This window comes from Euprymna scolopes, chromosome 45 (genome assembly GCF_053919585.1).
Source record: "Euprymna scolopes isolate OS-2025 chromosome 45, ASM5391958v1, whole genome shotgun sequence".
NCBI lineage: Eukaryota > Metazoa > Mollusca > Cephalopoda > Sepiida > Sepiolidae > Euprymna > Euprymna scolopes.
In genome coordinates, this window is record NC_136526.1 from 3,192,283 (window position 1) to 3,219,847 (window position 27,565).

Consider the following 27,565-nt stretch of genomic DNA (forward strand, 5'->3'; position numbering starts at 1 on the left):
TTACATTTGAAAGCATACATTCATTTTTCTTGTTATTTCAATTTATGGAAACATTTTGTGTTTACATTTGAAAGCACACATTCATTTTTCTTGTTATTTCAATTTATAAAAACATTTTGTGTTTACATTTGAAAGCACACATTCATTTTTCTTGTTATTTCAATTTATAAAAACATTTTGTGTTTACATTTGAAAGCACACATTCATTTTTCTTGTTATTTCAATTTATAAAAACATTTTGTGTTTACATTTGAAAGCACACATTCATTTTTCTTGTTATTTCAATTTATGGAAACATTTTGTGTTTACATTTGAAAGTACACATTCATTTTTCTTGTTATTTCAATTTATGGAAACATTTTGTGTTTACATTTGAAAGCACACATTCATTTTTCTTGTTATTTCAATTCATGGAAACATTTTGTGTTTACATTTGAAAGCAGACATTCATTTTTCTTGTTATTTCAATTTATGGAAACATTTTGCGTTTACATTTGAAAGCACACATTCATTTTTCTTGTTATTTCAATTTATAAAAACATTTTGCGTTTACATTTGAAAGCACACATTCATTTTTCTTGTTATTTCAATTCATGGAAACATTTTGTGTTTACATTTGAAAGCAGACATTCATTTTTCTTGTTATTTCAATTTATGGAAACATTTTGTGTTTACATTTGAAAGCACACATTCATTTTTCTTGTTATTTCAATTCATGAAAACATTATTATTGCTATTTCCATTTATTTTTACTTTCAAGTATATATCAGTTAATATAGTAAATGCTTTTATATAGGGTGATGTGGTTCTCGATTGATTGACTGTGTCTAACTGTACCGGATATATATACTGTAGATTCAGAAGATGATCAGAATAGTCTCTTGCAATAATAACAGTATAAACCTTTTAATATTGGGGTGTAGAGGCACCCCACGGGACTAACCATGTTGTGAACGCGCAATGACGAACGCAGAGTTAAACCAGACAAATACCAGAAAGGCTAAACATACCAGACTCCAGTAATATATGCGTGTGGATTAAATATTTAATGCAATGTTTTTTTACGCTTTATTTACTTTGAAAGTAAGCATCTGGCATTTGTTTAGCATTTCTGCATCTTTCAGTATAACCCTATGAATTGCTATAACGACTAAATCCTCGATTTGGTAGGCTTATTTTTTATGAGTCGCATCTTCCGCCAAGTGCGCATTGCTAACCCACGTGACTTATTTTTCGCCATTCATTGCAATCAAGGGTAAGTTGATTGATAGACGCCCAACTGTTGAGAAATGTCCCATCAAAAAAATTTTCTTCTTCACCTTCTCCTTGGCTTTCCTCTGCATCATTTGCCTTTTAATATACTGTTGTCGGAAAACGCCCCCCTTCCCCCGAGGATCAAGCAGAACCACCACGGGAAGGTGTAGAGACAATCGAGACAGTATGTGACGTTTTTGACATAGGACCGCCACAAATTATGCCAGAACCAAGACGCTTCGACAGAAAGAGAAAGTGCACAGAACCCTTTCTGATCTGCACCCCCCCACCAAGTGGGGGGAGTTGTGGGGTATCACTTTCTGAATGGACTGAACAACCGTCCATATATACCGGAGCTCTTAACGATCCCGGGGTGAGGGTGGGTTCTAGTTCTGGAGTGCTAATTCAGAGTCATAATATACCATCAAAGTATAACTTTGACAGGTAAGTGGTTGATTGTTTGACATGATCAAAAAGTTTAAAGGTTTTACTTTTGATTTTATCAAATAGAGGATCCATTGCCAAAGTCGCTGGAAAAATGGTGGGATCCTTCTGCCGCTCCAGTAGATATCTCACCCCTGATGCAACTCTCTACCTATATAAAAGCCAGGTACAGCCAATGATGCCACATCTCAGCAGGAGATGCTTGAAACAGCTTAGTGGGGATTCCCTTTTCTCTTCCCTGCAACCTTTTTCTCACAGAAGAGACTGGTGTTCTTTGGAGTCTGAGTGACAAGAAGTCTCCCTAGATTTCCAGTACTCTTCACCTTTGCAGATGAATTAACGTTTATTTGTACTCATACAGGTGATATTCTCTATTGTGCGAGTGACAACAAGTCTCCTCCGATTTCCAGTAGTCTCCTCCTCTTTCAATACTCATTGCAAATGATTTTATGTTATCGCAACAGCCGCTTATCATTGATTTCTTCTTGGCAATGACCATTGGTTGTCTCTGAGATTTTGGTGGTAATAAACCTTCTCAAGGTTCCAGAACTATCCACACTCTTCTAGTGGAGCCCTGTTTAGTGGTCTCCTTTCTTGGTCTTTCCATCCTCTTTGACCCTTCATAATCATTTATGTGGTATTTCATGAATCACATTTTCCGTTTGGTGCAGATTGCGAACCCACACGACTTATTTTTCGCCATTCCTTCCGATTCAGGGCAAGTTGGTTGATGGACGCCCAACTGTTGAAAGATGTCGAATGAAAAACATTTTCTCTTCATCTTCTCCTTGGTCTGCCTCTGCCTCTTTTGCCTTCTAACATACCATCAAATCATAACTTTGACATGCCAGTGGTTGATCGTTTGACATGGCCTAAAAGTTTAAAGGTTTTACTTTTGATTTTATCAAATAGAGGGGGTAGGGAATTAGTTTGATGGAGAGTGGATATTTTGTTTTGATTTTTTTTTCAATCAGGCCATGTTCATAAAGAAACACATTATGCGATTTTGAAACACCTCAATGCGATTGCTTAGTTGTTTAGTCCATGTGATACAATCAAAGCATATAAAACTACTGGAAGGACATAAATTAAATAAACTTTTACTTTAACATTTATCGGCCCCCTTTTTTGATTTTATAATGCTGCTGCGTTTTTGGAAAACCGTCCAACTTAGCCCGATTCTGTGTTTCCATGTTGTCTCGTGATTACGGGGGAAAAAGTCAGTTTATGCAAGACCGTCTTAAAAGGCCACGGTTTATGTCGTAAATAAATGAATTGGGTGACCTGTTTGATGAGTTAACTGTGATTAGTCATGTTTAGTTTGAACTGTGATTTAGCTGTAGACATACATTCTGTTTTCTCTGGGTTTATTTCTAATCCTATCTCCTTTGCATTCTTTGCTAATGCATTAACAAAAATTTGAAGTTTATGTGTGCATTCATGACCAATATTGCTGTGTTTTAAGTGGTTTTACTTTTGATTTTATCAAATAGAGGGGGTAGGGAAGTAGTTTTAATATTTTATGTGTTTTTTTTTGGCTAGTTGTTTAGTCCATGTGATACAATCAAAGCATATAAAACTACTAAGAGGACATAAATTAAATAAACTTTTACTTTAATATTTATCGGCACCGTTTTTTTAATTTTGGAATGGTGTTGTGTTTTTGGAAATCCGTGCAACCTAGCGCGATTAGGTTTTTCAATATCGTGTCGTGATCATTGGAGAACATCAGTTTATGCCCTAAATAAATGAATTGGTTGACCTGTTTGATAGTTTTACTGTGAATAGTCATGTTTAGGTTAAACTGCGATTTAGCTGTAGACATACATTCTGTTTTCTCTAGGTTTAGTTCCTTATTTCCTTGCTTGACAGCCTTTTTGATGTTTACGGAACGACTATATTCGAGGTCAGATTTTATAAAAGTCTGTGATCTCTACTTCTTTGAGCGTGTGTTTGTGTGAGTTAGTTCCCTACGGACTCCAAAACGGCTGTGCTGATTTTTTATGCAATTTCACACGAATATACGCTATGTGTTTGGTAATGTTCTTAGATAGTTTTTTTTTATCGGAATATCTTCATGTTTAGGTTAAACTGTGATTTAGCTGTAGACAAACATTCTGTTTTCTCTAGGTCTATTTCTAATTCTATTTTCTTTGCCTTCTTTGCTAATATATTAACAAAATAACTTGATCTTTTTTTATTTTGTTAAAAACCGTTTTTATTAATAAGTAATATCATTTATATTCTCTTTTATCCGGGTCTTGGCAACGGTAAGTATTTATAATATATTTTTCCATCCATTTGTGTTTATACTAAAAAAATATTATTTCAGTAGACGATATTTTATACGTAATTCATTCATTCATTCATTAACAAGAGCGACGTCATCAGCGTAGAAGAGGTTGGAGAGGATTTGTCCACCCATAGAAAAACCGCCTTGGCGAGTCTCTTCTGTCTTAAGCATAACAGCAGCTAATGTAACACAAGACAGAATCGCTGAAAGCATATCTCATTGCTTGACGGCCTATTTGATGTCTACGGAATAAATGCCTAAATTCGAGGTTAGATTTAATAAAAGCCTGTGATCTCTACTTCTTTGAGTGTGTGTTAGTTCCCTACGGACTTCAAAACGTCTGTGCTGATTTTTTATGCAATTTCACACGAATATACACTATGTGTCTGGTAATGTTCTTAGATAGTTTTTTTTATCGGAATGTCTCAATGTTTTGGTTAAACTGTGATGTAGCTGTAGACATACATTCTGTTTTCTCTTGGTTTATTTCTAATCCTATTTCCTTTGCATTCTTTGCTAATATATTAACAAAAACGATTATTTAACTGGTAAATTATTATAACGTGTTTGGATTTCTACATTTAATGATTTTTTTCTATTTCCATCTCAGCTAGACGAGTGTTTTTCGTGAAAGTTCGGCGAGGAGTGACCAAAGATTGAATCTCAGACGAGCACTTGGTATGAAAATAACAGTAAAGCAAATACAGGCTCGCAAAGTCTCTTCTGTGGGAAAGAAGGTGCAGGGAAGAGAAAAGGGCATCCCCACTAAGCTACGAAGACTATTTTGAACTCTGTAAAGGCAGGATAATCTGCTTCTAGTAGCTCCTGCCCAGATGTGTCCACATCATTGGCCGTACCTGGCCTTTATATAGGCAGAGAATAGCATATGCAAATAAATGAGACTAACATGGAAAAATACGACTATAACCATAAAACATGCGCAATTTTCTACATATTTGAGCGTGTATCGTTCGTATAGCTTCCCGATAGAGACACCGTTCTACAAACACGAGCACAAGCCGAAGAAATTCCACGGCAGTTGAAAATTTTTTAAACACAATATATATAAAATGAAAAAAAAATAACAACTAATTTCAATCAATTTTTTTAGCAAATTCAAGGAGCGTTAATTAATTGGTCTTCAAACATTTGAACGAAGGTATATGTGTTTGCTCAACGCACGAACGTTGGTGTGCACACAGCCACGAGCGTTAATTAATTAGTTGGCGGCCATGTTTTTTTCTGCTTCATAATTTCCTCGGAACAAAATAGTAAATATTGTATTAAGAACGGAATCATTCAATCCCGTACAACACTGGATCACCCTGCTAGTTTAATATAGACAAGACGGGAACGTTGTTGTGCACACAGCCAGGGAGCGTTAATTAATTAGTTGGCGGCCATGTTTGTTTGCGCTTAATAGTTTCTCCGGAACAAAATAGTAAATATTGTATCAAGAACGGAATCATTCAATCCCGTACAACACTGGATCACCCTGCTAGTTTAATATAGGAAAGACGGGAACGTTGTTGTGCACACAGCCAGGGAGCGTTAATTAATTAGTTGGCGGCCATGTTTGTTCGCGCTTAATAGTTTCACCGTAAGGAAAGAGCGTATCGCGAGTTTCGATGGTAAAATTGCACACCTGAGTTGATTGCCAGCAAAGGAAAATTCGCAAAACAGCGGCGCACCTGCGATGACGTTCAAGAATGTAGATTATGATAGAATATAGATCTATGAAATAAGGGATATCTAGATTAAAGATGTTGGAATGAGATAAATAGACAGTTTACGAACAGCTCACAGCAGATAAATACGTAGATATCAAATTATATATATATATATATATATATATATATATATATATATATATATATATATATATATATATATGATAACTAATAATAATGGGTCGATTAAAAATTAACACAGAGATTAGTATATATAAAATATATATTTTAACGAAACAACAACAATAATAATAATAATAATAATAATAACAATAATAATAACAATAACTAGCGGGATCTGTGGAAATTCCACAGAGGACTCATTCATATGTAATATAATAATGTTGGTATTCTGTAGATTTTTTTACGTGGAAGTCACCACATATCAAGGCCCAGAAGCAACTCGGGATAAGGGTTATTTTGTGTATAATAATCAATGGGATAGTGTTGCAGTGTTCATTAGTATTGGAGCTTTGATAAAGTGTCATTGTTAAGGGGGCGGTTCGTCAGGAATTTGTTTATGTTGGACTTCAAGACATCCATGTTGAAGTCAGAAGGGAAACAGGCAAGCGGTAAAGAGTTCCACAGGCGTGCATTTCTAAGAAAGAAGCTTTGTTCATGGAATCTACGTTTTGATTTAGGCACAGATAAAGAGGTGGGGGAAATTACTGACAGTGGTTTTGGCTAGACAGGTGTTTATCCTGAAAGATTGGCTGGGGAGGACCAGAGATTGATGATTCAGACGAGCACCTGCCATGGAAATAACGATAAACCAAAGATAGGCTCTTCTGTGGGAGAGAGGTTACAGGGAAGAGAAAAGGGCATCCCCACTAAACTACGGAGTCTATTTTGTACTCTGTCAAGGCAGAGTAGGCTGTTTTTAGCAGCTCCTGCCCAGATGTGGCAGCAGTACTCCATCCTTGGACGTACTTGCCTTTATATAAATAGAGAACCATCCTTGGACGTACGTGTCTTTTATATAGATAGAGAATTACATCAGCAGTGAGATATCTTCTGGAGCGGTAGAAGGATACTACCATTTTTCCAGTGACCTTGGCAACAGATGTGTTCCATTTCAGATAAGGAGTAAAGGTCAAACCCAGAAGCTTGTCTAAACATACGGCCTCCCCTAGACCAGAACCATCATTTCCAATTGGTGCCAAATGGGGATCAGAGCGTTGATGATGTAAATATAGAAGCTTGGTTTTAGATGTATTAAAGGTAACCAGCCACCCCTTTCCCCACTGTACCACGCACTCGAGATCAGAGGAGTGAGAATCAGAGAGAACTTTGTCGTTTACGGTCTTCGATGTGTTGCCGTAGATGGTCGTGTTATCAGCATAGATGTCAACAAATGATTTAAGTATGTGTTTTGGGAGGTCATTGATGTAGATCAGGAAGAGAGTTAGAACCAGGATGGACCCCTGAGGGACTCCAGCATTAATACTGCGGGCCTCTGATTTTTGTCCATCAACCATTACTCTCATGAGCCTATCAGAGAGAAATGATTTAATGATTGAGAAAACATTTTCAGTTATACTGTAGCTGGAAATCTTGTGAAGTAGGCCTTTATGCCATACCTTCTCGAAGACCTTTGATATGTCAAGAGCAATTGCCCTAGAAAGGAAGCCTTTGTCGAGAGATTCGCTAATCATATGAGATATAACCGTTAGCACATCTGCGGTAGATCTTGCAGAACGGAAATCATATTGTGTGTCACTAAAAAGGTTATTTCTGCTGAGGTGGTTTACTACTTCTCTATTTAATATGGATTCCAGCAACTTACTCATGACACATAGGAGGCCTATTGGTCTGTACTGAGAGGGAGAGGACTTATCACCTGAATTCTTAAATACAGGGTATTGATGAGGTTTTCAAGGGTGTTGGGAAGCACTTCTCCTTAAGGCAACGCTTAAAGAGTTTTGTAAATATGGGGGCTAGTTCTGGTTGAGGCTTTTTCAGCACTATAATTTGAATGCCGTTGCTTTACTGGAATCTAGGTTCTTGATTAGCTTGGCGACCTCATGCACAGATACTTGTATGTTGCATAGGAGGAAATACGGGGAGTTGATGGCCTTCATTGCATAGGGTAGAATTAGCTACAAAGTTCTTGGCAAATAGTTTGGCCTTGTCTGATGTTGACGAGATGACTTCTGGTCCATTGATAATGGTTGGGATAGAACGCACGCTTCTGTTCAGGATCCTATTTGTTATTTGCCAAAACTGGTGGGAACCAAGCCGCTGATCAGCTACTTTGGATTTAACGGACTGAACATATAGCTCTCTAGCATTTTTTTTATTACTCTTTTACAGCAGTTGCTGGCGTTCCTGAAAGCAGCTTTAGTCTCAGTGAATCTATTACGTTTGTAGCTATGGAAAAAGTGATTTCTGTGCGCTATGGCAGCAGCACATTCTGGAGAGAATCATGGCTGGCTGTTAGGTTTTTGTTGGAATTTTTTGGATGGTATGAATTAGTCTATGCTTACAATTAACCAAGCGTAAATGGAGACGCTCTGATATTATTGCATTTTTTTGTTAAAATTGCAAAAGTATTTATTTAAGCTAGCAGGGACGCCCGCCGTAGCCCGGCGTAACGTGGTCGTAAAGTACGCTTAAATATGATATTTTAATTCTTGCAGATTTCGTATATATAAAGTTGTGATTACAAAAATAAAAAAAATATATATCCATTCGGTCAGGTCTGATACTATAGAGGACACATGGGTTAAATAGGTAGAAAATTATAAAAAAATATGCATGTAGATATATATAGATATAATAATAATAATAATAATAATAATAATAACATCAACAACAACAATGATAATAATAATAATAACAACAATAATAATAACAATAATAATAATAATAACAATAATAATGATAATAATAACAACAATAATAACAATAATAATAATAATAACAATAATAATAACAATAATAATAATAATAATAATAATAACAACAATAATAATAATAACAACAACAATAATAATAATAACAATAATAATAATAATAATAGCCCGGCGTAACCTGGTCGTAAAGTACGTTTAAATATGATATTCTAATTCTTGCAGATTTCGTAGATATAAAGTAGTGTTTAAAAAATTTTTAAAAATATATATCCATATGACTTGGGTGTATTAGCTTGAAGCAAAAACGAAACAAAAACTTATATATATGTATATATATATATATATATATATATATATATATATATATATATATATATATATATATATATATAAAAAGTATATATATATATATATATACTTTTTATTTTTTATTACCGTATCTTTCTGTTAAGTTACATTATTGTTTCGGCTACACGGCCGTTTTTTTTGCCGTCTGTAGCATCCTCAGACTTTTATAGAAATGTTCGCTATTTTGGGATGAAAGAGTGGAAGAGTGAATGAGGTCAGGGGGATTTGCGAGGAGAGCGGAAGAGAAAGAGAGGAAGGGAACAAGGAGGGAAGGTGGGGGCGCTTGGTATGTCGATAATGTTTTAGTTTTGGTGTTTAAGGAACTTGTGGGGGAGGGTCTGGGAAGTTCATTTCTGGTGTGGCTGAGGGCATAGGAATACATGAGGAGAAGGGGAATGTGTGGGGGTGGGAGGAGGGGGTTACTTTAAAATTCGAGTTTTAGTTTTAAAGTTTTTAGCGTCTCGTTGGTGAGGTGATTTCTTGGTAAGTATGTCTTGAGCTGTTGGGTGTTCGCTTATGTTTGGAGGCGGGGGGGTATGATTCGGTTTATTTATTTTTAGCTTTTATGTTTGTTGCGCACGTACACACATATATACTTAAAAGAAACGGTCACGGGTACACATATATGCCCGCCCTGGCGTGCAAATATATGTGCATATGTGCGCCGGCATGCATAGACAACTGCGTTGTTCTCGCTTGCGTCAAATTTTCTTTAAGGTGCTAAGATTGGGTGCGCGTGCGTAGGTATGGATTCGCACATACACAGATACATACATACATCGACGCCCCTGCCCCCAAGGAGGCGATTATACGGGCTTCTATGCGTATATTGGTTCAGGCATACTAGCAACCCACGCATACGCTCAAGCGCGTGCGCGCATGCAGATACCAATACTCGTGAGCACATAGGTCGACATATATACACAGCTGCACGCTCTCCCACACCATGTGGACAGCAGGCAGCGGGCATCTATACTCTCACATCCACACACGCATACACAGGCAGGTGCACACACACACACATTGGTAGCCACTGCATTGATATATGGATGATGATGATGATGATGATGATGATGATGATGATGATGACGACACATGGAAATTCTACGGCAGTTGGAAATTTTAAAACTACATTAAAATAAAATGAATAAAAATAAAGTACAACGAATTTAATTAAAAAAACAATTAGATTTTTTTTTTAATACACAACACCTTTTGTTATTAAGAGCAATAATTCTAAACACTCAAAAAACGCTCCTTACGTTTGCTCCGATACTCCTCAATTCATCCACCATTTGAAAAAGGGATTTTTCCCCGAAATATAATGGATTTCGTCACATACAACAGATCACACAATTCAATAAATCTATCTGTAACCTGTCATTTGTTTTCGTCTATTTTCATCAACACCGAGTATTCCTGGCATTGTGATAGCCTACTAAATCTCTTCTACATACCTTTACAACACAATGCTACAACCAAACTAGATCTCATTAATATATATATATATATATATATATATATACACAAGGCTACACAATGCAATATATATATATATATCTACACAATGCTACAACCAAACTAGATCTCATTTATATATATATATATATATATATATATATATATATATATATATATATATATCTACACAATGCTACACAATGCTATATATATATATATCTACACAATGCTGTATATATATATATCTATCTACACAATGCTACACAATGCTATATATATATATATATATATATATCTACACAATGCTACACAATGCTATATATATATATATATATATATATATCTACACAATGCTACAACCAAACTAGATCTCATTTTTATATATATATATATATATATATATATATACACAATGCAACACAATGCTATATATATATATCTACACAATGCTACACAATGCTATATATATATATATCTACACAATGCTACACAATGCTATATATATATATATCTACACAATGCTACACAATGCTATATATATATATATATCTACACAATGCTACAATCAAACTAGATCTCATTTATATATATATATATCTACACAATGCTACACAATGCTATATATATATATATATATATATCTACACAATGCTACACAATGCTATATATATATATCTACACAATGCTACACAATGCTATATATATATATATATATATATATATATCTACACAATGCTACAATCAAACTAGATCTCATTTATATGTATATATATATATCTACACAATGCTACACAATGCTATATATATATATATATATATATCTACACAATGCTACAATCAAACTAGATCTCATTTATATCTTCTATAATATAAAGCTGGACGTCTGTGTGTGTGTGTGTGTGTGTGTGTGTCTAGTCACGAATAGGCTCCTATATGGTTCACTATTTTAAAAAAACTGATTTCATATAATGATAGAAGATGTATCGAGGATCAGGAATGGGTATGTTTGATCTGGCAGAACGGTGGATCATAAAAATTGTGGGGGTCTGCGTTCGCGCCTGGCCCCCAAAGTATGAAGAAAATGAAAAAAAAAACGTTTACAAGTGTTTTTGATATAGATGAACATAAGAATAATTTGATAAGTATGTTTTAACTTAAATAGGGATGGTATAATAAAATTGTGGGGTCTGCGTTCGCGCCTGTACTCCATGGAAATATTGCACAGACTTTAATTAAGACTTTTCATATCTATTTGCGTAAGTATAAATTCTCGTTCTTATTAAAGTGAAAGCCAAAAAAAAAGTCGGAACTTTAGACAATTCTCGACACAAGTTTTGCATAACTCTGTTTTTTTCTTCTCCACTTGCACGTGGCACTCTTTAGAAAATAGATAAATAGATAAACATTAAAAAATAAGAACGTTACTTGTTATCGTGTCAAAAGAAGGAAAAATCCTGCTCACGTGATTACGTGTCTTTTTAAAAACATTTACATAACCTTTTTATTTTTATTTATATAACTGTTTAAGCTTTTTTTGTCAGTGTACTAGGTCTTCGAAAAAAGAATGGCAGAAATTGGAATCAGAGGAATAACTGCAAAAATTGGCCCAAAATGAATACAAAAATAGGCATGACCAAGTGGGGAGGGTGGTACACTGGGAATTGTGCAAACGACTCCATTTTGAGCGTACAGACAAATGGTACAAGCATAAACCCGTAACAGCACTCAAAAAAAAAAAAAAAAAAAAAAAAAAAAAAAAAAAAAAAAAGAACCATAAAATCCTATGGGACATGGGCATACAGACGGACAAACCCATCCAAGCAAGAAGACCAGATATCGTAATAATTAACAAGAAAGAAAAATCCTGTCAAATCGTAGACTTTTCAGTCCCAGCTGACCACAGGGTGAGTATGAAAGAAAAGGAGAAACGAAGCAAATACACAGAGCTAGCCAGAGAGTTAAAAGGGATTTGGATGATGAAGAAAATCAAAATAGTACCGATAATAGTAGGAGCACTAGGAACAATCACGAAAAACTTCGAAAAAAGAATGTCAGAAATTGGAATCAGAGGAATAACTGCCAAAGTACAACGACTAATGATAACGAAAACGACTGAAATATTAAGGAAAACCCCGGAATGCAGAGAATAATACAAGACAATATAACGAATAAGCGTTACAGGGAATGAAGAACACCGAAGCTGCATATTTACAAGTTCTGCACCCCCCATCATGTTTCATCATTGTTTCATTGTTTCATCACCGATCCCCCCCCAAAAAAAGACACCAAAGGGCCGAGAAGGGTCAATAAGGACTGAAAGACCAAGGAGCGAGCGCCAACCAGACCTCGGCTGGACAAGCGCAAAGAGAACTGGAACCTTGGGGAGGCTGAGTGCCAATCAAATTCCAGTATAAACCAATGGCTACTACCAGAGAGAAATCAATGGTAAGCGGTTGTTGCGATGATGTAAATTCATTTGCAAATGCTATCGAAGGAGACTTGTTGCCACTCAGCTTCCAGAGAACACCACAGGTTTCCAATCAGATCGTTTGTTGACTTGTGTGAAAGCTCCATGTGAGCCAATAATAATAATAATAATAATAATAATAATAATAATAATAATAATAATAATAATAATAATAATAATAATAATAATAATTCTTATTTCGTTTATGAACGTCTCTCTGGAAAGGGATGGGATTCATTTCCAGAGGATTTCCCTTAATCCCGGCTTCAAACCAGGAGCTTCAACGATCAAGGGTTTTCCTAAGGATGTTGGTGGTACCTATAATTGCAGAGGTTTAAAGGCAACCTAAAACATCGGGGATTTGTAGTTTTTTCAATTGGCCTTCCAGACGACTTGATACTACTCCTAGTGTACCAACTACGACCGGGATTATTTGTGTTTTAACCCCGTGTATACGCCTTATCTCCAAGGCCAATAGAGCATAATTGCTCCACTTCTCATTCTCCTTCTCTCACACATTCCTGTTCCAGGGCACTGAGAAGTCTACAATCTGCCAGTTTTTTGAGACCTTGTCAATGACGAACAAATCCGGACGATTATGTTCCAATTGCTTGGTCGTTATGACACTTTTGTCCCACCATACCTTTACCTTGCCATCCCCACTTGTTCTCACTTCATCAGGAACCTCCTCAAACCATTTTCCAGCACACTTCACCCCAACCCTCTTACACACCTCCCAATATAGTCGGAGTCCAATAATAATAATAATAATAATAATAATAATAATAATAATAATAATAATAATAATAATAACAACAACAACAACAGCAACAAGAAGAAGAAGAAGAAGAAGAAACAATAGCTGCAAAAGAAGACAAAATGAGATATTAAAAAGAAGAGGAAAAAGAAAAAAACAACAGTGACAGCAAAAAAAAACGGGAGCTGACTTTCGTCAAATGCGTCTCTTCAATATTTTTTTGTTTCGTTTTGAGAATTTTAAGGGAGGAAATGTTTTTAATGATTTTCAATGGATAAAGAACGACTATAAAGGGAAGTAATTCGTTTCTCATTAATTAATGTTTCCGATGATGCGTTGGTGTTTTTTTTTGTGACACCGGACGTCAGAAAAAATAATTATTTAGATAATCGTATGTCTGAATTGGCACTGTTTCTAAATTTTGTCATATCAATCAACTCGATAATTAATTATTCTTAAAATTTATATTCGAATGATTTTTAATATTAGTCTTGCAAAAGTCATAATTAAATGCCAGACAGTCTATCAATTTAAATGATTTGAATTAAAAACATAATAATTCAAATGACACGGAGATAGAAAATTAAATGTCGGCGCTTATTAGCTATTCATTAAACCTTTAACGATGTTGTGGTAAAAGCGGTGGACGACATTGTTGTTTTATAAGCGATTAGCGGGGGTACTTGGCGTTGCCCGAGTGATTGGAGGTGTGTATGTGTGTGTGTGGGGGGTAAATCAAAACAGAATGGAAAATAATGAATAAGCGAAGGTAATAACCCTGTTTAGATATTATTAAAAAAACAGCGAACGTGATGCAAAATAAAAAAAATAAGCGAACGATATTAAAACTTCTTTTAAAAAATCGGAAAACCAAAAAACAAAAAAAAAACAGCAAACGTGACGAAAAAAAAACAACGTAAAAAAAAATAAAAATCGAAAAAAAAATATCTGATGTCTAGGCTCGAACGTGCAACCTTAAGATAACGACGCTGCTACTATACCGACTCGTCTATAACCGCGTGAGCGTGATTAGGTCGTTTTGTATATTTAAACTAATTCAAGAACAAACGTTTTTTACGCATGTGTGTTTGGTTAAATTGTCATGAACGAACGATTTTTTGATTACCATTCTTCCTTGAATTCTTCACACCCGTGATTTATTCAAAGATTTATAGCTAATGAAGTCTATCAGGGTTTTCCTGGGGATCTAGAGACAACAAGTCACTCCAAATTCCTACTATTATAACACCTTGGTGTTTTTCAATAAATAGTTACGAGTATTTCTTTTTCTTTTTTTTTTTTTTTTTTGAAACGACGTAACTACGTTGACACATGATTTTAGTTAGATAAACGAAGTTAAGCCATATTAGACTTGGTCAATACAAGATGGGTGACTATTGTAAAATACTGGGAGTTGCGTTATGTAGGAGGAACGCGAAACCTTACTGAAAAAAAAAACAAACATAACAAAAAGCACAAAAACTAAAATAAGCAACAATAACATAAAAAAACAAAACAGGAAAAACATACACAACTGCGTGGATCAAAACATATATCAGACTGAGGGACCGCTTGAGAATTTAATATTCCCTAGAAACCGAATTCAAAAGAAAGCCATCTCCTCTATTCCCGGTCTCGGAATGGATACAGATTCCGATTCTTTTTACATTTCTTGTTTTGGGAGATAATTTGATGATGGCTTGTGTGAAAACTTTGAGTGATTAAATAATAATAATAATAATAATAATAATAATAATAATAATAATAATAATAATAATAATAATAGTAATAATAATAATAATAATAATAATAATAATAATAGTAATAATAATAATAATAATAATAATAATAATAATAATAATAATAAATAATAATAATAATAATAATAATAATAATAATAGTAATAATAATAATAATAATAATAATAATAGTAATAATAATAATAATAATAATAATAATAATAATAATAATAATAATAATAATAATAATAGTAATAATAATAATAATAATAATATCAACAACAACAACAACAACAATAACAACAACAATATAATAATAATAATAATAATAACAACAACAATAATAATAATAATAACAACAAGTGTAGGAAAAGTGCTCAGTTGAGGTCAATTTTTCGATATTTTTCGTCCAAAGTGCCGTGCTTCTAAATGATACCCTTACTGTGAAAATTCGTTGCCTATGCCGAAAGTTTTCTGCGAGATATACAGAAATACATACCTACTTGCATTTAAACAGATTTTTTCCCTTTATTTTATAAACAACTAGCGGGGGGTACTCGGCGTTGCCCGGGTGTTTGGAGGTGCGTGTTAAAAAAGAAAGTTTTAGTAGAATGGTGGGATTGAATCCTGAAGCCTTGACATGAAGATGGAAACGAAAGGGGGGGGAGAAAAAGCCAGACATCTAACTATCTCGGCCACGAGGGGAGAGGAACTGATAAGGGCGTTATGTGAAGGTTTATAAAGCAAAATAAAAAGGTGCGAGGAAGTAGCGCGATATCTGACCTAGTTTTACGCTGCAAGCCAGATCATTCGCTGTTCATGACGCAGCAAGCTCGTAAAAGTCGAGCAAATTCAATACACACGCGACTCCCGTTGTAAAGTCGTAGTCATTATGATTTAGACGCGATATAAAAATTTTAAGAATGAGCAAGCCGACCGAGAATCACGGCGAAAAAAGCCTTTTGCAGACATACACAAAAAGCGAACATACATACATACATATACACACATTTTGCTTTTATATATATATATATATATATATATATATATATATATATATATATATATATATATATATATATATATATATATATATATAGATGATAATTTATCAATTTATGATTGCAGTTTTTAACTTTTAAATTCATATAAAAATTTCTCGGTCGAGACACAAATTTATGTATTGGTATAAGCAGAAGCAAAATCAAAACATATTTATGCCAGTAACGTAAAAATCTTGCGTTCTGGTGGAGATGAATTAGCTGAAGGCATTTTTGATATCGCTTAGGTTTTCGAAGCATTTCTACGAAGAAAGTTGTCGAGATGTTAGAAAAAATGGCAGTCGGTAGGCGAGAAGTCTGGAGAATATGGCGGATGAGGCAGAGTTTCGTAGCCCAAGTCGTTCAACTTCTGCAGGGTCTGTTTAGCAACATACGGTCGGGCATTGTTGTGGAGAACAATTGGGCCTTTTCTGTTGACTAACGCTGAGTGTTGTTGTCGAAGTTACTGATGCATTTCATCCATTTGTTGGCAGTACTTCTTCTATGTAATGGTTTCGCCTGCATTAAAAATACTGTGATGGAAGAGCCAGCATAATCGCCGCTATTTGCCGAGTATTCATCGAGTTTTCATCGAGGCTTGTGGAAAAAGGCATGCTCCCAGTTCTGGACCCGTATCGAAGTGGTGACTAGGGCTGAAGGCGGCTACATTGAATAAATATCAGCTCTACTACATAATCAAGTTACCCTAAATTATTTTTTTCAATAAAAGTTTTAAAATAAAGCCGTAGTGTTGTTTTCTTTAAGGTGACACTTTTATCGTATATCTAAGTGACAGTATTTTTTGAAGGTTGAAAGTTAGATCCTCATGAAGGGTTATACTAAAGATACAACAACGAATTAATTACGACTTCTATGCGATTATGTATAAGAGTGAGTTACTCTGTGGATTAAATAAATAGTTTCATTCGAAATTTAGTGTGAATTTTTTTTCGGTTCGGCAGAAAAATTCCGGAGTTCGACAATATGCATATGAGGAAGGTCGGAGGCTAAATCGACCGAAGGGTTGTAATAATTAAATCCAAGGTGAGTATAGTAATCAAAATAATACGAGAAGAAGAAGAAGTAGTAACAGAAGAAAAAAGAAGACAAAGAAGAAGACCAACAAGAAAAAGAAGGAAAAGAAGAAGAGGATAAAGAAAAAGAAGAAAAGTAGTAATAGTAGCAGAAGGAGAAAATAATAATAAGAAGAAGATGAAGAAGAAGAATAAAAAATGTGGTAGAATATATAAAGAAAAACAAAAGAAAGAAGAGGAAAGAAGAACAAGAAAAAGAAGAAGGAAAAGAAGACAATGAAGAAGACCAACAAGAAAAAGAAGGAAAAGAAGAAGAGGATAAAGAAAAAGGGAAAAAGTAGTAGTAGCAGAATAAGGAGAATAAGAATAAGAATAAGAAGAAGAAGAAGAAGAAGAAGAAGAAAAAAGAAGTGGTAGAAGGAGGAGGAAGAGCAGCAGCAGAAGCAGCAGGTCAAGAATAAAGAAAAACAAAAGAAAAAAGAGGAAAGAAGAACAAGAATAAAAAGAGGAAAAAGACGAGGAAAAAGAAAAAAAATTAATTACGACTTCTACGTGATTATGTATGAGAGTGAGATAATTCGAAATTTAGTGCGGATTTTTTTTTTTCAGTTCGACAGAAAAATTCCAGAGTTCGACAAGATGCACGTGAGGAAGGTCGGAAGTCACATCGACCGAAAGGTTGTAATAATAAAATCTAAGGTAAGTACAGTAAGAAGAAGAAAAAAAAGAAGAAGAAAAAGAAGTAGCTGTAGTAGAAGTAGTAGTAGTAGTATCAAAAGAACAAGACCAATAAGAAAGAAAAAAAGAAGAAAAAGGAAGAGGAAAAAGAAGAAGACAAAGAAGAAGAGGGAAAAGAAAAAAGTTGTAGAGTTGTTTTCTTTAGGGGGAACAATTTTATCGTTCTACCCTGTAGTACACTGCCCACAGAAGAAGAGATAATAGCCGGAAAAATGGTAACATGGCAGCAGAACTGATACTACACTGTAGGCGCTGAAGCTGAACAGCTGATGATGGTAAATTAGATACTGAGCACTAGATATAGTCTATGGTTATATCCAACATCGTGAACAGAGAAAAAAAAACTTACCTGCAACACAGACTTTGGGGTCTTCATCATATCCGTCATCACAATCGGGAATATGGTCGCAGACTGAGGACAGAGGGATGCACTTCGGCGACTCCTTACACAGAAACGGTTTGAAGCTGGGGCAAGGATTCCCTGAAAAGAAAATGGAAGAATTAAATATGTTTTTTTGTCACCACTTATCAAGGCCCGGAGGCCACTCGAGCATAAGAGTTAATGGGTATACATTAGACAATGGGATTATAGCATAGCAATCATAAGTAGTGGAAATTTGGTAAATTGGATTACTTAAGGGGACGGTTCATCAAGAATTTGTTTACATTGGACTTGAAGATAATCAAATTGTAGTCAGCTGGGAAGCAGGAAAACGGAAAAGAGTTCCACAGAGAGTGCAGTTCTAAGAAAGAAGCTTTGTTCATGGAAACTACGTTTAAGTTTAGGCACAGTTAAAGAGTGGGGGAAATTTTTGATAATTGTTTGACTAGACGAGTGTTTCTCGTGAATGTTTAGCCAGGGGGGTGGACCATAGATTGGAGCTCAGACATGCACTTGCCATGAAAATAATAATAAAGCTGAGACAAGCTCACAACGTCTCTTCATGTGGGAAAGATGTTGCAAGAAAGAGAAAAGGGCATCCCCCACTAGATAACAAAGTCTATTTCGAACTCTGTCAAGGCAGGGTAATCTGTTTCTAGTAGCTGTTGCCCACATGTGGCCACAGTACTCCATCATTGGCCGTACTTGGCTTATATATAGGTAGAGATTCTGATAAGAACATCTTAACAAATATTCCTCTATTAAATATCATTTGGATCAATTTCAAGCAAATTTTGAAATGAACGTGTTTAGCATGGGACAATATTGTATTGCACATAGATTACATATAAGCCATTATTAAGAAAGGAGTGTAAGTAGTTAACTACACGAACTGGCAACCTGGATTCGAGTCCAGTTCGTTTCACAAAAAGCATCTTCCTCAAATCCATGTCTACCTTGTATGTAATTAAAAAACGAAAGCTATTGTTTCAATGGGAAATTTTAAATGGCATTTAGAGGTCAAAGTTGACTCTTAAAATGAAAGTTGCCAAAACCATTGTGATTTTCGGTAATACTAATTCGTTCCTGGCGATACGTCAAGTAAAACGAACTATATGTCAATCAATATGTCTTTCTGTCCCTTCGGAGTTGCAGATAGTTAAAAAGATCATTACAATAATTAAACATGTAGGTTGCTTACTAAATAAGAAGGATGAAATCTTTTCCAACTGCATGCATTTAAAATTGTTTAAATTAGTGTTGTGTAATGAGAGAAACTATATTTTAATCAATGTGTATTTCTATCTCTTCTGAGGTGCATATAGTTAAAAAGATAATCACAAGTTTGCTTACTAAATAAAAACGATGAAATCTTTTCCAACTGTATGCATGAGAAATTGTTTAAATTAGTTTTGTGACAATTAGTCGGATTCGAAATCGGGAATCGGATTTTTTTAGATATGTGAATCGGTATCTAAATGGATATTTTATTGTGTCCAAGTGAAACCTACGTAATAGTCATGTGGCAAATATTGTCAAAAACTATAATTGTGTTTTTTTTAAAACTTACTTTTCCATTTTAAAAACTTGTTAGTACTAATGATAAAATTGTAAATAGTCATTTATTTTTAACTAACAGTAAAACTTAAATCCATAGATCATTTCCAACGTTTGCGAAAATATCAAGAATGTTTTTATGGTAACACAAAATAAATAAAAAACAGCAACAACTGTATGGTTAAATATTTAAAAATTTGGAAAGTATGGGGGCTAGCTCAGCTGAGCATTTCTTAATTAGTATAGCAAAGATTGGATCAGGCCAACAAGCCTGGGAGGTTTCTAAGTTTTTTATGATATCGCGGACATAAGGAGTTGGAGGCGAGTCGCCGAGCAAGCAGCTCTGCCTTCTCCGTTGCTGTGCATGCAACCTTCTGGTTGTTAGATAGTGGGGAAATTACGTTGGGTTGTGGCTATTTCTCTCTCACAATAATTTGTGTCATCTATGAATTTTTGCCTATTTGTATTTTACTTATGACGTACGGACCGACGAAGTGCATACTGTCTTTGTGCAATGGCAGCTGCGCAATCTGTAGTGAAACGTGAGCACGAGTGGGCTTTTCTTTAATACTTTCGTGTGGGAACATGCGCTTCAGTGCCTGCTTTGCACCATTTAGTTGTCTCATTGGCACACTGTTCGGCAGGAAAAGAGCAGCTATTGATCAACGGTGCATCTCACATGTGTCAGCCCTTTTGCAGTACCTTGGTTCGAGCAATGGCTCCTCACCTTGGGTTGGAGTTAAAGTTTGATATCAATTGATATCACTTTGTGGTCTGCGTTTCCAAGTGAAGTGTGGGCATTAGTCACACAATCCTCGGATATTATGGTAAGGAATAGGTGCACAAGTGAAGCCTGCTGGGGTTTATGATCTGGTAAGCGGGTTGGGAACATTACTATGTGTGTGAAGGAATGGGCTATAGAGAAGCTATAGGTAGAGCGTCTGTGTAACCTGAGAAAACAACCCAATTTTTATGGAGGACATTGAAATCATCCAACACATGTATTTGGGTATTACAGTCTAAGGCGAGTTCTGCATCTATACCATCAGAGACATAGTTGGCTAGGGTAGAGGCATGGCTTGAGAGAGCTAGTCGAAAGTACATAGAAGCCTGGCCATCCAATTCAAGACGTTTTTCTCTAGTTAAAAGGAAGGTGCTATGAATATAGACTCCAAGCCCGTGTATATATCTATCTGAGTCAGAGAGGGAAGTATCTTGTCATGTTAAACTAGTTCAAGGAGTGTAAGTTTGTTTCACTTAATGCTAAGATATCTTAGCTCACGGATATTTGTGAAAGCGAGCCCCAAGGGCGGAGGCGAAATGGTTTTGTTTGATTGGTTATCTGTTTTGATCATGATATTTGTTTAGGCTGTCATTTCATTGCGTTTTTTTAAATTTCAGGTTAGGGGAAGAGTGTTGAGCAAAGTGGGCCACTTTTGACGCCAAGTATACACACACAATAGTCCATTAGCCTAAAACCTGCTCAGTAAGTTGTGGTCTCGTGGAAGTCCACCAGAGATAGCAGCAGGGTCCCTTTCCATGCGTGACATGGAACTACTATGTCGATATTAGATAACTGATGATAGAGCAAACGCTCTAAGCTCTATCAAAGAGTTAGAGCTCCTGTACTGTCAGTTGGAAACAGCATCCAAACTGTAAATTAGGTACCCCCAACCTCTCAGAGAAGACTTGTCCAAACCAGCCGAGTGAGCACAAGTCGCATGCAAGGAAACCCAATTTGCTCAGTTTCTGAGATAAAAAGAGAAATTAAGAATAGGAAGCAGAGGAACGGCGTTCAAGGAAACAAGGCCAAGCACAGAGTGGCTCGGGTGAGTCCCTGGTATTGTATCTCTGCGCCTGGATAATAGACAAAGAAGGGGCGTGATAGCCCGCGATAGGCGGAGCCTATCTACTTCTTAAAACTTATACCTTCAACTTCCACAATCTTTTTATCTCCCTTTACAAGTCTTGGTACTTTTCAACCTTCTACTTTTCTTTTCTCTCAACATTCACATTAGCTGGCACTGCTATATCAATGAGTATTGCCGTTTGTTTCTTTTTTTCCAACAAGACTAAATCTGGTCTCCTTGCTTGAATCAGATTATCACATTGGATATTCAGATCCCACGATGATTAGACATTATCATTCTCCACAATCCCTTCTGTGCCATTTTACATTGCATTCCAACCTTCTTTTCTTGCATATATCCCAATTGGACTTGTCATGTCGTCTCTTGTATTCCTTTTGAGCTCACTTCTCACAACTACTGACGAGGTGTACATTCTCACCTTTCTGTCCATGCAGTCGACATATTATTTACTCACTAGGAGTATTCACACAAGCCGTCATCAAAGATTGTTTTTTGAGAACAACTTGTGATGTTCTCTGGAGTCTGAGTGTCAACAAGTCTCTCCAGATTTCCAGTACTCTCCGACTCTTTTGATAACCTTTGCAAAATAATTTGCGTTATCGCAACAGTTGCTTACGACTGATTTCTCACTGACAGCAACCATTGGTCTTCACTGGAATTTGGGTGAAGCCTCTGCAAGGTCCCAGTCTTCTTTGTACATCTCCAGCGGAGGTCTGGCTAGTGCTTTCTCTATTCGGTCTTCTCCTTCTTGATCTCCATTATTTGGTGTGATGCCTGTTTATGGGGACACTCACAGGTACAACTTCTACCTTCTTCAACGTCCACAATCTTTTTATCTCTCTTTACAAGTCTTGGTACTTCTGGACCTTATTTTTTTTTCACATTCACATGCCTAAAACGGCAAACGGACACTCAATGAGGACTGATGCGGATATGAGCGTCAATGGAAATAAAGGTTCTGGAACATCCAAGGTTAGGGTTATGGTACTGCTATATCAATGATTATTCCTTTTGTTCCTTTTTTTCCAACAAGACTAAATCTGGTCTCCTTGCTTGAATCACATTATCGCATCGGATATTTATATCCTACAATAATTTGACATTATCATTCTCCACCATCCCTTCTGGAATATGCTCGCCCCATTTCTCATTGCATTTCAACCTTCTTTTCTTGTATATATCCAAATGGATTTTTCCCGCAATACTGTCATGTCATCTCTTGTATTCTTTTCGACCTAACTTTTCACAACTACTGATGAGGCGTTGTATAGTATCAAGCCGTCTGGAAGGACAATTGAAAAAAAAATGCAATTCCCCGATGTTTTAGGCGGCCTTCAAACCTCTGCAAATTATAGGTGCCACCAAAATCCGTAGGAAAACCTTTGGTCTTTGAAGCTCTTGGTTTGAAGCTTGGATTGAAGGAAATCATTTGGAAATGAATTCCATCCCTTTCCAGAGACGTTGATAAACGAAATCAGAATTATTATTATTATTATTATTATTATTATTATTATTATTATTATTATTATTATCAATATTATTATAATTATTATCATTATCAGTATTAATATTATCATTATTATTATCTTTATCAATATTATTATCATTATCGGTTGTAGTTAGTACGCTAGGTAGTGTATCAAGTCGTCTAGAAGGACATTTGAAAAAAAAAGTACGAATTTCCGAAGTTTTGGGCGGCCTTTAGACCTCTGCTATTGTAGGTACCACCAACATCCTTAGGAAAACCCTTGATCTTTGAAGCTCCTGGTTTGGAGCCGGGATTGACAGAAAGCTCTCTGAGAATGAATCTCGTCTCTTTTCAAAGAGACGTTGATAAACGAAATCCGATTTCTTCTTCTTCTTTTTCTTCTTCTTTTTTTCTCTTCTCCGCTTTTTATGGAAGCTGAGTGACAACAAGTCTCCTCAGACGTCCAGCTCTCTCTACCTCCTTCGATAGCATTTGAAAATGAATTTGCGTCATCGCAACAGGTACCATTAATTTCCCGCTGGCAGTGACCATTGATTTATACTGGAATTTGCGTGGCACTAAACCTCTCCAAGGTAGCTTTATTATTATTATTATTATTATTATTATTATTATTATTATTATTATTATTATTATTAATAATAATAAAATTATTATTATTAATATTATTATTGTTATTAATAATATCATTATTATTATTGTTATTATTATTGTCATTGTTATTGTTATTATTATTAATATTCTTTTTTATTATTATTGTTATTGTTGTGATTCTTAAATTATTATTATTATTATTATTATTATTATTATTATTATTATTATTATTATTGTAAATGGCTGACAAAACAAGAGCATGCTATCCCCGTGAGTTAAAGAAAAAATTCCATTCAAAATTCAGTGCAGATTCCCGAGTCTGACAAGATACACCCGAAGAAGGTTTACATCTATTAAAACATTTTTAGAACAAGGTGAGAACTATAGTCCGAAGAATCTAGATAATCAGAATAATCAAGTCCGTTGCGAAGGTCGCTGGAAAGATGGTGGGATCCTTCTACCGTTCCAGAAGATATCTCAGTACTGATGCAATTCTCTATCTATATAAAAGCCAAGTACGTCCAAGGATGGAATATTGTTGCCATATCTGGACAGGAGCTGCTAAAAACAGCCTATCCTGCCTTGACAGAGTACAAAATAGACTTCGTGGCTTAGTGGGGGATGCCCTTTTCTCTACCCTGCAACCTCTCTCCCACAGAAGAGACGTTGCGAGCCTATCCTTGTTTTATCGTTATTTCCATGGCAGGTGCTCGTCTGAACTCCAATCTCTGGTCCCTCCTCGCCAATCTTTCACGAAAAACACCCGTCTAGCTGAATCCACTGTGAAAAATTTCCCCCACTCTATATCTGTGCCTAAATCAAAACGTGGATTCCATGAACAAGGCTTCTTTCTTAGAACTGCACGCCTCTGGAACTCTGTTCCGTCTGCCTGCTTCCCACCGGACTACAACTTGGATGTCTTCAAGTCCAACGTAAACAAATTCCTAATAAACCGCTCCCTTAATTAAACACTTCATCAAATCTCCACACTAACGTAATGTACTTGCAATAACCCTTATCCCTGAGTGGCTTCCGGGCCTTTATAAGTTGTGATCACTGTGTAAAAAAAAGAAAAAAAAGTATTAAATAAAGGAAAAAGTAAAAGGTATGGGACGTTAACACTTATATTACAAGCGGGAAAGTAACCAACGATTTTGGAAAGATCCACTTGCCCCCAAAAGCTCAGAACATATGCGCGTGAACAATAAAGTTGTCGCGCTTAAGCAAACAACAATCCAGCTTTATTTTAAAACTTTTATTGAAGGCTTCAGAAACAATGTTACGACTTTGTACCCGTCTTTCACAGCTCCCCTTCTCTCCCGACCTGAACCAGCTGGACAACTTCGTTTGGTCATACGTCGAGAACATCACCAACATGACCTCGCACAACATCCAAACCAGTCTGATCGCCGCCATCTGCCGAGTGTTCGCTGAGCTCCCGCCGGCGCTTGTGGAAAAGGCATGCTGCTAGTTTTGGACCCATATCAAGACGGCAATTGAGGCTGAAGGCGGCTACATTGAATAGATATCTGTTCTACTACATAATCAAGTTACCTGGATTAATTCTTTCACTAAAAGTTTTAAAATAAAGTTGTAGTGTTATTTTTTAGGGCGACATTTTTATCGTTCCAGCCTGTAAATATCTATCTAATCTATCTATCTATCTATCTATCTATCTATCTATCTATCTCTTTATATATATATATATATATATATATATATATATATATATATATATATATATATATATATTTAGACAAATATTATTGAATAGCACGGAATTATTCTGTTTTACAATTTTCCTTTTTATCTTCTCTAATCTCCGAATAGTCCTTTTTGTGTTTTTCTCGAAATTGTATATGTTGGATCCATAATCGCGAGCGCTTTCGACAGAAGTACTTCTATCATCCTAAGGCATATTGTAGAAATAAATGTAGAAATTGTTTTTAAATTTACTTATATATATTTTTTCCTAGTCACGTGGTAATTTGTTACAAGTTAGGTGGGCGGACTTTTTTTTTTTTTACATACATTAAATACATTTATATATACAAACACATATATACATTTTCAAACATTTATACCAAACATTTCAAAACGTTCCGGCTGCACTCATAATTAATATTATTTATTTGAGGCTTCTTTGTTTTAATATACAAAGCTGTAACACACACACACACACACACACACACACACACACACACATATATATATATATATATATATATATATATATATATATATATATAGCAATGTATAAAATATATATGGCGATTAAGCTACACTGAATATTCCACGTTTGATCCACTCTAGGATTCTTCAGGCTTATGCGCGAATTTTGTGGCTATCTGTCGTTTTTATATACGAACCTTCTATTGAGATTTTAGTTAGCCAATCAGCTTTCTAGTATATATATATATATATATATATATATATATATATATATATATATATATATATATATATATACATGCACAAAATATATCGCTGAATGTGTCAAATTTCAAATATTAGAGCTCATACCTTTTGGAAATTGATAATATTGCATTAGATAAATAACAAAAAAAAAAAATTAGATAAATAACAAAAAAAAAAATAAATAAATAACCACCAAAAAGTCATCAATAGTAATCGAAACCGAAATATCTTCCGTTATCACCAGACCAATTCGGACTTTATACAAAATTCAGCTTAAAACACTTACCGAACGAAATAATTATAGCTTTGTTGTTACGTCATAAATGTATGTATTATATATATATATATATATATATATATATATATATATATATATATATATATATATATGTGGGTATATATATATATATATATAAATGTATACTATCGAAATCCCGACCTTAACGTTTGACCTTGACCTTTAAAGATAGTGATTAAGGAACATTATAATACCAGGTTTGGTCATGATCGGTCAAGTGGCGTAGGAAATAGGAAAATATATATACGTAGGCCATGGCCTTGACTTTTGACCTCTACTTTGAAAAATGGTGTGCACCATCCCTGGGTGGGATCGGTCTAGTGGTGTGGGCTGAAAGAGAGTTGTCCACGCAGATATACACACACGAACGCTACTATTATATGTATATATATATATATATACATATATATATATATACATATATATATATACATATATATATATATATATATATATATATATATATATGATTAGTTTTTTTGGAAAAAGAATTCCAGCAGAGTGCTCAATTAAAAGGAAAATCCAAATTTTAAGAGCGTACTTATATTTTGTGTACAGAAAGTTGTTAGTTGAGACAGGTCATTGGTACCGTCGGTTTCAAGCCAATAATAAGGCCCGTTTAAGGTATCCTTATCGAGCTCTCTTCAGCCAATAGACGAATATTGGCTGAAGAGAGCTCGATAAGGATACCTTAAACGGGCCTTATTATCGGCTTGAAACCGACGGTACCAATGACCTGTCTCAACTAACAACTTTCTGTACACAAAATATATATATATATATATATATATATATATAT

General features: G+C 35.1%; 1 protein-coding gene across 2 annotated transcripts in view; it reads right to left on the reverse strand.

The window, feature by feature from the left end:
• LOC145269132 (neuropeptide prohormone-4-like) overlaps positions 1-27,565 on the reverse strand; it is a 422,569-nt gene that overhangs the window by 35,218 nt on the left and 359,786 nt on the right. For both annotated transcript variants that reach the window (XM_080124736.1, XM_080124737.1), the window contains exon 3: positions 18,510-18,641. In XM_080124736.1, coding sequence (XP_079980862.1) covers positions 18,510-18,641 — 132 coding nt within the window. The remainder of the gene's footprint in view (positions 1-18,509; positions 18,642-27,565) is intronic.